This window comes from Varanus komodoensis, unplaced genomic scaffold, assembly GCF_004798865.1.
Source record: "Varanus komodoensis strain SLA01 unplaced genomic scaffold, ASM479886v1 scaffold16, whole genome shotgun sequence".
Lineage (NCBI taxonomy): Eukaryota > Metazoa > Chordata > Lepidosauria > Squamata > Varanidae > Varanus > Varanus komodoensis.
Genome location: NW_025335468.1, coordinates 506,913 through 521,365, shown reverse-complemented (window position 1 = coordinate 521,365; position 14,453 = coordinate 506,913). Strand labels below are relative to the sequence as shown.

General features: G+C 44.0%; 1 protein-coding gene across 1 annotated transcript in view; it reads left to right on the top strand.

Moving 5' to 3' along the window:
- Positions 1–10,728, top strand: part of DDB1 (damage specific DNA binding protein 1) — a 36,451-nt gene extending 25,723 nt beyond the window's left edge. Inside the window, exons 21-27 of the mRNA XM_044425553.1 lie at positions 3,412–3,506; positions 3,655–3,825; positions 4,601–4,710; positions 4,809–4,978; positions 5,201–5,303; positions 8,667–8,790; positions 9,027–10,728. Of these exons, the coding sequence (XP_044281488.1) occupies positions 3,412–3,506; positions 3,655–3,825; positions 4,601–4,710; positions 4,809–4,978; positions 5,201–5,303; positions 8,667–8,790; positions 9,027–9,110 (857 nt within the window). The 3' untranslated portion in view covers positions 9,111–10,728. The remainder of the gene's footprint in view (positions 1–3,411; positions 3,507–3,654; positions 3,826–4,600; positions 4,711–4,808; positions 4,979–5,200; positions 5,304–8,666; positions 8,791–9,026) is intronic.
- The last annotated feature ends 3,725 nt before the right edge of the window (positions 10,729–14,453 follow it).

Below are 14,453 nucleotides of genomic sequence, written 5' to 3'. Positions count from 1 at the left end.
AAGATTTTTTAAATCATAGCTTCCTGAAATAAAACGTATTTACAGTATTTATAAACTGCTCAATGGCAATGTTCTCTTGGGTAGTATACACTAGCAATAAAACAGAATTCAGCAATAAGCAGTAAAGCATAATGCAGCACAAAAAGCTCCAGCAACAGAGAATAAAGCCAGCATGCAAACTCTAAGACAATACGAAGAAATAACACAGGTATTAGATTTAACTCTGAGGAATTAAAATCCCCTGAAAAATAAAGAGTCTTTACTTGCTACCCAAAGGATCACAAAGTAAGCTCAAAAAGGACATTTCCCCTGGAGCCACCCTCCACATACTTAGTGGGGGAACTCGAAGGTTTGTGACAGTGAACTCACAGTCCTGGAAGGAGGTGATTCTTCAGATAGAGAGGCACAAATTCATTACAACTTACCCTACTGGCCTGTCCAGTTGCTTCAGCCCTCTCCAAGCAGGTCCCCTCCAGACATGTTTGACTACAACTTCAGATTGCCAGTCAGCCTGCTTGCTGGGGATCCTGGGAGTTGTAGTCTCACACATCTGAAGGGATCTACCTTGGGGAAGGCTGCCATGGTTCCTTTCCTTCCCTGCCTTCATTAGTGAATAGCTGTATACAAACCTGCTTCCAGAAGGATTTTCACTGGGAAAATGGAAGCTTTTAACAAATATGTCCTTAGAAACATAGAAACGGAGTGAGTCAGAAGGGGTCTCCTGGACCATCTAGTCTGACCCCCAGCTCCAGCTGGCTCCGTTCACAACATGGCCACAATGTCACTGTCTAGTCTATTCTTGAACGCTTTCACTGATGGGGCCTCAAGCACCTCCCGTGGAAGCCCATTCCATACCCTTGGGGTCCTAACTGTCAGGAAGTACTTCCTGGCATCTAAATTGAACCTTGGTTCCATTGGAGTGCGTCTTGCCCTCCTCTTTAGGGGAGAACAGGTCTCTACCCAGCTCACTGTGACACCCCCTCACATACCTGTATGTCATCAACAGATCCCCCTGCGTCTCCTCCAGCTCAAAAGACCCAGTTCCCTCAGTCTCACCTCATACAGCTTTCCCTGCAAACCAGCCACCAACCTTGTGGCTCTACACTGCACTGACTCTAACCTGGCTATATCCTTCCTGTAATGAGGGGCCCAAACTGAACACAATACTCCAGTTGCGGGCGCTCCAGAGTCATATAGAGTGGTAGCAATACCTCTCTCGATCTAGAAGCCATGTTTCTAGCTATGCAACCAAGAGTGGCATTTGCCCTCTTGACCACCGCATCACACTGCTGACTCAAGTTTAGCCTACAGTCAACCAGCACCCCGAGATCCCTTTCACAAGTGCTGCTCTCCAGCTACTTGTCCCCTAACATGTATGTATGTATTTATTTAAAACATTTGTATGCCGCCCCCATCGCAACAAAGCCTCAGGGCGGCTCGCAACATAATTAAAACATATAAATAACAATTAATACCATTAAAGATTATAAAGCCCAGTAACATCTCGGCTTAAAAATTTAAAATCCTATAAATACATAATAAGTTAACAATTAAAATAAGTTTTAAATAAAAAGGTCTTAGCCTGGTGCCGAAAAACAAATAACGACGGCTCCAGGTGGACCTCTCTGGGGAGCGCATTCCATATTATGACACCCATTCCTATGCCCCAAGTGCAAGATCTTGCACTTATCCACATTGAATGCCATCCTGTTGTCTCCTGCCCATTTCCATAGTCTGTCCAGATCCTTCTGGATCTGGAGTACCTGCTCCTCAGTTGTGGGCACTGCCCCGTTTTTAGTATTGTCGGTGAATTTGATCAGCAGACTGTTCACCCCTTCTTCCATGTCATTGATGAAAAGATTAAACAGGATCAGCCCCAGGACAGAGCCCTGGGGGACCCCGCTTGTCATTGTCCGCCATCCTGATGATTCCCCACTAATGGTTACCCTCTGCTTTTGGTCAGTCAACCATGCCCTAATCCAGTGGTCCTCAAACTTTTTCAATAAGAGGCCAGTTGAAAGGCTGCAGTGACCGTCATGGGCCAGTGAGGTGGGGGTGCCATCGGGCACAGGCAAGGCGGCCTCGGACACACATGGCAGTGGCTTGCTTGCTCGGAGATCTCCCAGCGAGTCCAAAACCATCTCCAAGTGAGCAAGCCACTGCCTCCCAGCCTGCACAGCAAGCACGCGTGGTGAATGGCAGCGCGGGCCAGATGGATGGCCATGGCGGGCCGGATCCATCCCGCAAGCCGTAGTTTGAGGACCCATGCCCTAATCCATTGGACAGTGCATTGGTCTGTGTCAAATCTCAATTTCTCAACCAGGATATCATGGGGCACTTTGTCAAAGGCCTTGCTGAAATCCAGGTAAACCACATCCACTGCATCCCCTCCATCTAGTCATCTCAAAACCTTGTCATAGAATTCCACAAGGTTTGTCTGGCAGGACCTGTTATTGCGAAAGCCGTGTTGTGTGGCTGCCAGCCTCCCTTCCCTATCTAGCATCACTAGATCTCTCGCTATTATCAGCCTTTCCATTGTTTTTCCTACAATGGACATAAGATTCCTTGAAGGTCTTCTGACTTCTACAAATGAATTTTAAAAGCGCTCTTAGACAAGTGACATGCTTTTTACTGTTGCAAGCATGGGAGAGAAGCTTCAGGTCAGTTTGCATGTCATGCTAAGCCTCAGTGGGTTAATGAACCCATGGGGCTTAGTGGGGCATATGGGCAGCCATTGTAATTATTCAGGCCGCAACCGTGACCCGTAGTATCATATGAACTTGCTAGTGGTGGGCTGTTGGTGTGATTAACAAAGCACCCAGAATCTATGGACTGTTTTAGGAGTGTGGGTGGTTTGTTAGCCAAGCCAACACTTCAGCCTGCCAGGGTCGCACAGTACAGCCAGCTGCAGCGGTAGCTTGAATATTCCAAAGCTGCCCAGCGTGTGCTGGCACTCCCCACAATCCACTGTGGTTTAAGTAACCCCTGGCGGGCTACAGCGATCATGTGAAACAGGTCGGTAATAGTTGTAGCAGATTAACTGCGCACCTGGGATAATTACCCGCCACATTCTTGCTACAGCACCTCGGGTAGGGCTTCATTCCCAACCATGCAGGTCCAGTTCCCTGGATGTACCTCTTCCCACTTTGGTAGCCCTGTGCATTTGATACAGCAGGATGCTATTATGTAAAGTGGGAAAGGCTTTGCTTAAATGATGGGGAGGCTACGACTGGCATGGATCTGCTCACGTCCACCACTGAGCCGTGCCCCCAGCGACACACTAGGCACATGTGGCACTGCTACAGCCTCTTTGTCTTAAGGATGCTTTGGCTATGGCTGTTCCTAGCTACTCCATGACATGGGAGGAGCACATGCATTTTTCAAGTACTGTTGTATTGATGTGTATCCTAGGTAAATTGCAGAGTCTGGCTGAGAAAGAAGTGAAAGGGGCTGTCTATTCCATGGTGGAATTCAATGGAAAACTCTTAGCCAGCATAAACAGCACGGTAAGGCTTCCAAGAGCTCTCACATCCGTGTTCTCCAGAGCTGGGGTGATTAGTTAATTTAGGAGGAGGAGGAGGAATGTTTCTGACCCCGTAGAATTGTCTCTGACTGTGCTTCAGCTCTGTCCTTACAAGTGTCTCATTCTGTCAGGTGCGGCTGTACGAGTGGACAGCGGAGAAGGAGCTGCGCACGGAGTGCAATCATTACAACAACATCATGGCGCTCTACGTTAAGACAAAGGGTGACTTCATCTTAGTTGGCGATCTGATGCGCTCTGTTCTGTTGCTCGCCTATAAGCCCATGGAGGGGAACTTTGAAGAGGTATTGATTCTGCTTTTACCTCTATGTTGAGGTCAGATTGATTATAAATTTGCAGACTGGTTTGATGGATACAGTGGGCAAGAGAGCCCCCGGTAACAGGCCTCAGAAAAGCAAAATCATTTGATGGGAGCAGACAGCTGTTTTCTATGCCATTTGCTTGTAATGAACTCATCACAGTGTATTAGGGCAAGGACTTCAAACATGATTGGTTAAGTGGACGTTCGGGGCTGCTCCTACCATTAGACAGAGTGAGGAGCATGCCTGAGCTTGCAGTTCTAGGGTTGCAGCTCTTAAAATCTGGCAAGTGACCCTTGCAGTGTGTTGCTATTCTGACTTGGAGATGGACCATCCTACTCGTTCTCCATTCAGACACCAGTGGCTGGCCTTGTCCACTTTACCCTGTATTCAAGACTTGTTTGGATTCTACTACTAGCCAGAGAAGCCGGATCTTTATAGAAAAGGGAGCGCCTTAGTAGGTTAACTTGAGTAATCTGAAGAGTAGGTTCACTGCAGAGTAACTACCCTTTAAATTTTTGAGGTGTGACTGTTTAAGGAAGTTTCTTGCAATTCCCACCAAGATTAGAACCATACCCATCTTTTGCTGAAGCGATCTTGTTTCCACTAGACGTCTGCTTTTTCACCCTTTTCTGATTAGTTGTCCTTTTTGCAGCAGGCAAAAGTTCAATGTTGCAGTGCGTTTTGAATGGGGGTAAGATACGCAGCTGTGCTTGCTACGAGAACTTAAACATAATAGCAAACATCTTTCTTCTTCTAGATTGCTCGTGACTTTAATCCAAATTGGATGAGTGCAGTGGAGATTTTGGATGATGACAACTTCCTTGGGGCAGAAAATGCCTTTAACTTGTTTGTATGCCAGAAGGACAGGTGAGATGCTCCTTCAAAAAAGATGCATCGAAGCAGGCAGGGAGTGGACATGAGCTGTTCGCCCTGTCCTTTTTCCTAGTGGATTTTCTGTATTGCAGTGCTGCCACCACTGATGAGGAGCGCCAGCATCTGCAGGAGTTTGGACTGTTTCATTTGGGCGAGTTTGTCAATGTCTTCTGTCACGGGTCCCTTGTCATGCAGAACCTGGGCGAAACATCCACCCCAACGCAGGGCTCCGTTCTCTTTGGCACAGTCAATGGAATGATCGGTATGGGTTAAACCCACAAGGGATTTCTACCATCCTCCCCACCTCCCCATCTGAGGCAAATAACCTCGTCTCAGTTTGCACAGATTGGATGAGAAGCTTAATCTTGTACTTCCATTTCTGATAAAGGCAGCATCCTCCAAATCTTTTAGGCAAAGTGAGCACTTAAATGATACTTCCTGCATTTTCTTGGGAATTGTAACACTTGTCCTTCTTCTGTCATAGGGCTGGTGACTTCGCTGTCAGAAAGTTGGTATAATCTCCTGCTGGATGTGCAGAACAGGCTGAACAAAGTCATTAAGAGTGTAGGCAAGATCGAACACTCTTTATATCCTTTCTCCCATCATTGTGCTATTTTATGTTTACAGTGCTTTAAAATGTCTTAGGCATTCTGCTGGATGCTTTGAAAGACCAGTCCCTGCCCACAGGTTTGCAACCCAAAACACCAATGAGTGGGAATGGTGGAAGGAAGTGGCTTGAATATAGTCTGAGCCCCCCATGATAATAACATAGATAAACATCTAAAAGGAGTGTAAAGGAGAAGTCTGAAAGTTCAGTAATGGTAGATGACAAGGGCAAAGGGAGCCTCATAGGGTGGGGCATCCCAGTGGAGGAAACAGTCAGAGGAAAAGAACAGTGCAAGATATGGCTTAACCTGAAAGTTGGGTGAACTGTAATGACTATTGTACTTATTATTGATTTCATTTCTAAATCTATAGCCAAAGCTTTCTGGGTAGTTCATAAAAGTTTATCCTAAGCACAATAATAAAAAAGATACAATAGCATACAGTATAAACATCTAAAATGTTTTCATTTCAAAACTAGACCTGTTAAAGCAGCTGACATATCCCACCATATGCCATTAAAAGATGTAGAGAAAGACATCAGAGAGAAAATGAAAGTCTGAAAATTAAGAAGAAAGAACAAAGGGGATCAAAAAGACAGTCCTGAAGCTGTCAATGGGGATAGGCGGCTGAGGTGAGGTATGCCACTGAGGACAGCAAGAAGAGGAGCGTGATGGAAACCAGGAGACTTGCAGGCAAAAATGAGGGGTTGAATACAAAGAGAGATGATCAGAACACTTTTCGGTGGGGTATTCCTGGCTCCTTCCTATTCAATTACAGCCCCCTGTACTTCCCCCAAGAGACCCTCTGGAATGGTCTGTGATGGGGCACGAGAGGCTGCAAAAGAACTCTGGATCCAGGCCAAGAATTTTCATTAATTGCTTCGGAAATGTTAACTCAGTCTTGGGGATACTATATAACTGTCAAATTTTGTGAATTGTTTTTCACACTAAAAGGTCATTAATAAATTAAGGTAACCCAAGGAAATATGTAGTATCACTTAGATTGCTGAGATATTTTTTTTCCTGCAGAAAAGGTAGTTTGAGAAAAATGGTAATTGGAGAATACAGATGGGGGTAGCAGGCAGGACAGGTACAGAATTAGAAACTCAGCTTGATTATAGGCGGCTTAGATAGGATGTGCAGTGGAAGGGTGCAGTGGGAGAAAAGACCAGAACCTGATAATGGAAGGACTTTGCCAACACAGGTGATGATGCAGAGACATTCCTACTAACTTGAAATGAGTGATTGAGTGGGACAGAATCTTTAAATTCAAGGAAGCCCAAAACCAAAGACGTTCTAGATGGTGGACATTTTTTTAAACTTAAAATGAAGAAGAACATTTGCTTTAAAAACCCTTGAGGGAAACAAATCAGATTTTTTTAAAAGACAAGAAGGAAAGAGAATAATTTTATCCTCACTGTTGCCTGTTCTAAAGCCTGCAAGCTCTAAATAATTCCCAGGCAATAGTTGTGGAGATGGTACACTGAGACTATAATCCTATACATAGCTGAGTGTAAGTACTATTTAATTCAGTGAAGCTTACTCCTAAGTAGATGTGCAAAGTGCATTGCATTGTGAGTAAAGTTGAAAATGGTACCTGAGGGTTTGATCAAAAAAGGTGCATGTAAAGGTTTATAGGCCCTTGGATTTATTTTGAATTTTGGAAAACCTTCTTTATAAACTCTGTTCATAACGTGTATAGAAATGAATTTGGCACACAGACCAGAATTTGGACAAATGCACATTTGTAATACATAGTGTTTCTGTTCTAGCATCATTCGAGGCAGTTACTTTAAATTGTGTCTTTATGAATGGGCAAGGCCAACCAAAGTAGATTATTGGGATGTGAACAGGTAGAGTTTTGAGCAAACCACATAAATAGCAATGGTCAACAAACCTAGTGCTGTGTTGCTGGGCATGGAAGGATCCAGCTGCCAGTTCTGTTTTGATGGCACCACTGTGATGGTTCCACTAGTATAAACAGGAGTTACTGCTTTTCCACTCAAGTTAGTGCTCTTTGTGGTGTGTTTTCCAACTCTTGCCCTTGGTTACCACAGTCAAAACAGCTCATCATGGGTTGTTAAACAACACTCACAGAACCCACGGTTCGCTGTACAGTTATGTGGAGACAGGATGTTAAGCATTACATAACCCACAAAGGCTGGCTTTCAATGCATTGACCAAGCCTTGGGGATCGAATTTGCAAATGGCAGTCAGTACACACTGCAGTTCACCATGGCTTAAACAACCCATGATGGACTGTTTGATTTTGTGATCTGGGCCATTGACTTGGGGTTTGTTAGCTTGAAATGAATGAAGAATAAACCCTTTAATCTGAATATGTGGAAGGTAAATTGTGAAATGTAGCAAAGTTGTTGTTACATTTATTTTTTTTTCTCTTTTGAGAAACCTAAGGCAGCTTGCATAGCTCCATTTTATCCTCACAACAACAACCCTGTGAAGTAACCACCATGCCAGCTCTCAAAGGTGGCTTGAAAAGCACCTATATAAAGGGAAATCTTCCATGTCATATAAATCTGCTGATTTAAACAGGTATAGCGTTTAAAGAGTCCATTCAGAGCTGCTATTTGCTAGATTTAATAACCCAAATCTGGATGTACTATCAGTAGTTCAATTGAACTATACAGTAAGCTTTCTTGTTGCCATTAAAGATGTAAACAGGATGTTTCTGAAGGTTCATACTGTAGTAATATGTTTTGCTTTGCAAACGTGACAAAATCCAGGTTTGAAACTTACCATACAGAGAACATTTTCATTAAAAGGCTGATAGAGTTGTAGTACATTCTGGGTCAGGTCGTGTCAGCAGTCTTCTACCCTTTATCAAATCAGGTGCTGTTTTTTCCCCTAATGATGATATCCCCCCCCCCAAAAAAGTCTAATTAGAAAAGCCCTTTCAACAGAAATTGCAATTGCATGAATGACAAAAGCTATTGATTACAACTCTTAAGAATTTGTTGCCAAAGAGAAGATTGCATTATATGTGATACAACATCTGGAGCCAGAATTTCGTTATTGAATGTTATTGGGCATCTCTAGAAAATAGGTGTCTTAACATCCTGAGAGGATTCTCTTCTGAATTCAAGAGCATTTGTAACAACATGGCTATTGTGTTTCCTTCACTTCCAAACAAAGGACTACTGTTATTTCTATACAAATGTATTCCCTGCCTTAAAATCTGCCTCTCTAATCATATATGAAGGTCAGTGAATGTTGTTATCCTGTACCATCATTGTGCATAAAAACAGGAGAACCAGTGCTTGTGATAAGATACTTGTTCTTAGAAGGAAAACCTGAGGGAGCTGTTTCCTTAATTCTTAATTGCACCTGGAGATCATTTCATACAGAACGCAAGACAGAGCCAGCTACAGGATTTATTGATGGAGATCTAATTGAAAGCTTTCTGGACATCAGCCGACCCAAGATGCAAGAGGTGGTGGCTAACCTACAGGTGAGCTGAGAAAACTAACTGCAGTAGAAGTCCTTGAGGCAGCCCTTCTCATTCTTGAGTGAGACTGCAGTCCTGGGCACACATGTGGGAGCAAGTGCCGTTAACCTCTGGCTCACATCTGGGCAACCAGACAAGAGATTGCACCGATGGGTAACTAAGCAGAGGTATGCATTCCCACTGTTTGGTCCTCAGAAAGGCTGCATTTCTCCTGATGCTTCTTGCCTCCTTGTTTTCAGATTGATGATGGCAGTGGCATGAAGCGGGAGGCCACAGTGGATGACTTGATCAAGATTGTGGAGGAGCTCACCCGTATCCACTAGCCGGATGAGGAGTTATTTCCTAGCACCTTCCTCCATGCTAGCACATGGAGTATTTCCCAACCGCAGCTGGGTCCCCTAGCCAGCTGCACTGTAATACTAGAGGCAGGAGCAATGTGCCTGAATGCAAGTGGGGAATCCCCGGACTGAAGCCATCCCACTAGGGACCTGCGGGCGCAATGTCGGCCTTCGGTGACATCACATTCTGCTTGGATTCACCAGTCGTGTGGCTCCCATCTGCCATCCTGGTCCCAGCCAAATGTTCCAATTGAGTAACTGCTAGCAGTTGGCAAAGGTGCACCCCCTGCCTAGACCCTTACGACCCTGCCTAGACCCTTACAACTCATTCACTGTTGTCCTTTAGTATCTTTTGGGGATTTTGTTTTTGTTTTGTTCCTTGTGTTTTGAAGTGGGAGTCTTTTTTTTCCTCTTCATATGTTTGGATGAGGTGCGGCTGCTAGCCGTGTCTGGTGTTGGAGTGACGGAAGTGCTGCCTGCTCTGGCCTCTGGAGGTGCCTGTCTGGGGAAGAGAACCCACAAGTGGGTAGGTCTCTCTACTTCCAGGCCTGGCTTCTCATTCAGGGAGAAGGGGTTGCAAATTTGATTTTCTGCTGTTGGTTTTGGAATTTTACCAAATAAAAGTAGTCCAGGAGGAAAGGTTTGGCGAGTGTTTTATAATACTCCTTTGCTAAGGAGAAAAGAAGCTTCTGGTCGGATACCTTTGTGTGCATATGTGTTGTGGAATTCCAGTTATTTGATCTATGTTAAGCTGGGTGTTCTTTAATGCTGTTTCATATTTAATTTCTTCCCAAAATTTCTGCTAGGCAAGCTAAGAGTTGAAGTAGAAGCCAGGGATCAGTGACTGTTCCTTGTTTTTTGGTTGATGATTTTGACATGGGGCTCTTTTCCTTTCTAACTACGAGAAAGCAAGAATACCAAGTAAAAGAGATTGACTGGAAAACACCATCCATTCTTTCTGAGAACTAGTAGCCACACTATTTCTTGTAGCAAAAAAAGAGATTTTGGCAATGTTGATCTACTGGTATGTGCTGGGATTTTTTTTCCTTCAGCATGGCCTAGGAAGGGATCTTGGCACTAGAGCATTTCCCGTCAAAAGGAATTGGACCCAATCTTCTAAATTTTGTGATCTGACAGGTTTGTTTGCATTTTGCTTTTCCCTCTCTGTTGCTCTGAACAACATTTAAGATTGGTAACTAGGACCTGAACAGCCAGTCATTGTTATTCTGTATAGAGAGATGGGAAAACATGTTTTTATGGACTGAACTTCAAACAAGGGCATATGCACAGGAGCTCATAGCTCCTGTCCTAGCTATCTTTTGCCCTGCTCAGCTTCAGCTGTTTCGCACCATTTTTGGGGAGACTGCTGCTTCATTCTCTCTCCTTTCCCCTCCTCTTGCTTTGAAAAAGTGAAGCGCAGAGGGAACAACCTTTGAGACGTATTGGTAGGTGAGGTTGGTTGTCTCCTGTTTGCTTTTCAGCGGCTTTCTCTTCTGTGCTTTGGTTAAAGTGCAGTGCTATCATGTGACGAAATGGTATACTTCCTTGTAATGTCCAGCAGAGGGCAGATCATTATTTAAATAAAATGTCTTGGAGCTTTTAAGTAGGGATGTATAAGAAATTCATTTCAGTTCATTTTTGGCCAGAATTGATGCATTTCAGTGACCATAACTGAAATGGACCTGAACACAGTCAGTGGTCAAAGTTCAGCATTTGATGCAAATTGATGAACAAAGATGCATTTGAAAAGTACATACATCTGAAAAAATGAGCATAAACATGTATACTTTGGAAAAACAAGCATTTTAATCAATGGGCAAAAAATGTACACTAAAAATTGGCACAATTGATGCATACCTTTGAGGAAATGTACATGGAAGAAATGCACACAATGCTTGCTATCTGATACGGACATGATTTGGAGAGAGCTTCAAGGGAGAATTCACAGGGCTTTAAGAATCTAGTTTTGCTGCCTTACACATCCCTCCTTCTAAGTCCTCGGTTCCAGCACCTGCAGTAGCTAACGCGAAGCCATGTTCTGTCCAAATCCTAGATGACTGGTCTCCCATCTCTTCCAAGGAGCTTCCACAGCACTGTGGTTGCAGCCATTTAGGTTCATCATTTATGTCACATTGTACACTGCCTTGTAGAGATGAGGTGTTAAGGCTACTTGTGCCAAAGACTCCAAGCATCCTATAAAACATGTCCTACAAAATGTTTTCTTGGAGCAGCCGTGCTGTGTAAACATTGGCTCTGAAAGAAATGCAGGGCATCTACTCTTTAGGCTGCAGACCTTATGTAGCCAAGTGTCCAAGCTGTTTTCTAGTAGGAAGGAGCATTCTCAAAGAATCCAGGCTACATTCACAGAAGGAAGGAGACTTCGGAGATGTTACGATTCCTGCATTCTGTTCCTTGCAGTTCTTTGCAGTTGACCTTAAATAAATTACCGCTATGGTAGGATAGCCACTTTGGATGTGTACTGCTGTGGAAATCTATGTCCCTGTGTTGCATGCATACTTGTGAGTATCAGTGGGCCAACATTTTTCATGCTTTCCTTGGGAAATCAGAGTTGAGAAATCATGAAAACATACTTCCAATAGAAGGGGGCATAGTCTTGCCCTCAGGCCAAAAGCCAACCATGTTGGTGGGTTAGAGGACAGGGCTGCAAGTACATTTGGAGAGCCCCATCCAGTCAGTGCAAGTTATACTTGCTACTATTTCTAAATATTTGCAGTTAGACATGTATACTATTAAATATTTAGAAAAAAATTAATATATAGTAATAGAGGATCTACTCATAATGTGCATACAAACAAGTACACATTAAGCACAATGAACTCTCAGTGTGTAACTGACACAGAACGTATTTCTCCCTTTCCTATAGCATTCATTTTCAAATGAGGATGAAGAGAGATTAGATTTCCTTTCCTTGCATTCTCAGATGTGTGGGGCATGAGGCATATGAGACATGGTGACTCAGCCCTTTGAGGGAAGTACTGTAGTTCATGTGCCTTCGACTTTGCGCTTCCAGGTGAGCCTGGGAAAAACCTGCCCAAAAGCATCTGTGCACACTGAGTTAGATGCACCTGCGGTCTGACTTGGTATGAGGCAGCTTTCTGTGTGCATTGACACAGAGATGCAACGCAGCTGCACTTTAGTCTTCAATTAAATCTTCAGTTTGTTTTAACTTTACTGCACAGGGTCATTTAGCTGCAGTGGAAGGCAGCCACTGTGGAGTAGTGCCTTCCCCCATCTGGTGCTTGCGGATGGGTTGAGCCACAGCTCTCATCCTGGGCGAGCATGACCAGTGGCTGTGTTGCCTGCAACTGATGAGGCTTGTAGTCTAGTCTATCTGGAGGGCATCAGACTGAGGAAAGTTGTCCTTCCTGCAGGCATGCTGTAAAAGGGCCTTCCGTTACAGATCAGTGACTGGCAACGTTTGTAACCTCGAGCCATAATGTGCCACCTATGAATGGCCACACACATGACATACCTACGCACACTTTACACATTACATAATAACAAGCGAACAATAATTGCTGTGTGGGCCTTTCTGTTCAAACTGAAAATAAGTGCTATATGCCTGCCTCTTCCAGTTAAATCAATACTATACTCAAGACAGAAAAAAGCCACGGCACTGCATAAAAACCACATAATGCCAGGGTATAAAGTGACACCGTCATACCCCACCCCATGACAGCAAATGCAGTTTCCCCCACTGTCATGGAAATGCTTGAGTTGAATTTGTTGCCTGTTGGGCTCCACAAGCACCCTGCAAAAACGAGGGAAGAAACAGGTGCACTTGGATACTGGTTCTTAGTTTACCAGGTCCCTATACTGAGCATTTGGGTTGGAAAATGCTTTAGGGAGGGAGGGGGAGAGAGAGAGAGAGAGAGCCAAAAGCTCCTGGCAGAGCTAAAGAGTGAACCTGCTTCTCCCTTCGTCCGCCTGAGCCTGACAAAAAGTTCCTGCCAGGTAACAGTGGATAGAGGAAGGGGCCAGATGGAGGTAGCTTCTCAGCAGTGCCCATGGCTCCAGTTCCCTTCACCCTATCTGCTGATGCAGCTCCATCTCCAGCAAGATGAGGCAATTCTGTGTGTCTACCAACCAATTTACTCTCGAGTGATCACACAAATGTGTGTTCTTCATGCTCACCCAACTTCTTGTGCAATTGAGGGGAAAACCAGCTATCTCCCAACTTTCTCAGTGTATGCAAGTACAGACAAGACAAGGCAAGATATTACTGTTATTTAATCCATAAGACTTTCAGTCGTAACAGTTACCTTTGCATTTACTGGCATGAATGCAGGAAGATGGGTTCATGTTTATTTTCCGTTGAACAATATGGTAGAATAATTGCCTGATTGCATGTTCTTGCTTTTTTCTAAGTATTTGGGTCAGAGGCTTCCTGTTTTAATATGAAAGCTGAGAAGTGATGGAAAGCCCTGACCCATCTGACTTCATTGTCTTGACCCCTCATGGATCCTGGCTGGCTTCATATAGGGAGAGGTGTTTGACTCTTTTACCTCTCCTTTCTGACCGGTATCCCCTATTACATCCCTAAACCCCATACTTGTACACTGTTCACAATGTGATTCTATTTGGTATAATTCTCCATCAGAGGCTTTGCATAAGAAGAAAAAAATGGGGTTATTCATCTAAACACCACACACCAGCTTTCCCCAGGTAGGTGCCCTCCAAATTATTTGGACCAAAAGTTTCATCAGCCCCAACCAGCATGGTCAATAATGAGAGATTATGGAGATTACAGTGCAAACATCCAGAGGATGCCAGATGATGGAAGAATCAGGCTATGGAAGGGTCACACAAGCCGATGCTCTTGCTCCAGGGTCAGAAATTCACACAGGCATCCCATGGTGTCAGGAGCATTGGAAGGTATTGGCACAGTGGTGAAGTTCCACTCAATGTCCAACATGTTATAGCTAACCTGGATCTTTAACATCAAGTAATTGAATGGGTTTCATATGATTGAAAGTACCTTTGTGTTAAAAGCAAAATAAAACACTAGAAATGCTGCGATCCTATACATGCTTATTTGGGAGTAAGTCCAATAGACCTTGATGGAGTTTATTTCTGAATAGACGCATAAGATTGCACTGAAAGTACCCCCAGCTTGTGGTAAATTACACTTTAAGGAAGAAAGCTCTAGTTTTATGTAGACAGCTTAGTTTAATATTTGAACCCTATGCCTGTATTCTGAAGCAGTGTAGCCACAGAATCCATTTACGCTAATCACTGTTCAGTTCAGGAGTCCCAAAAGGGCTTAATCTTTGGGATGTCATTATAGTAGGTGTGGAGTCATGGAAT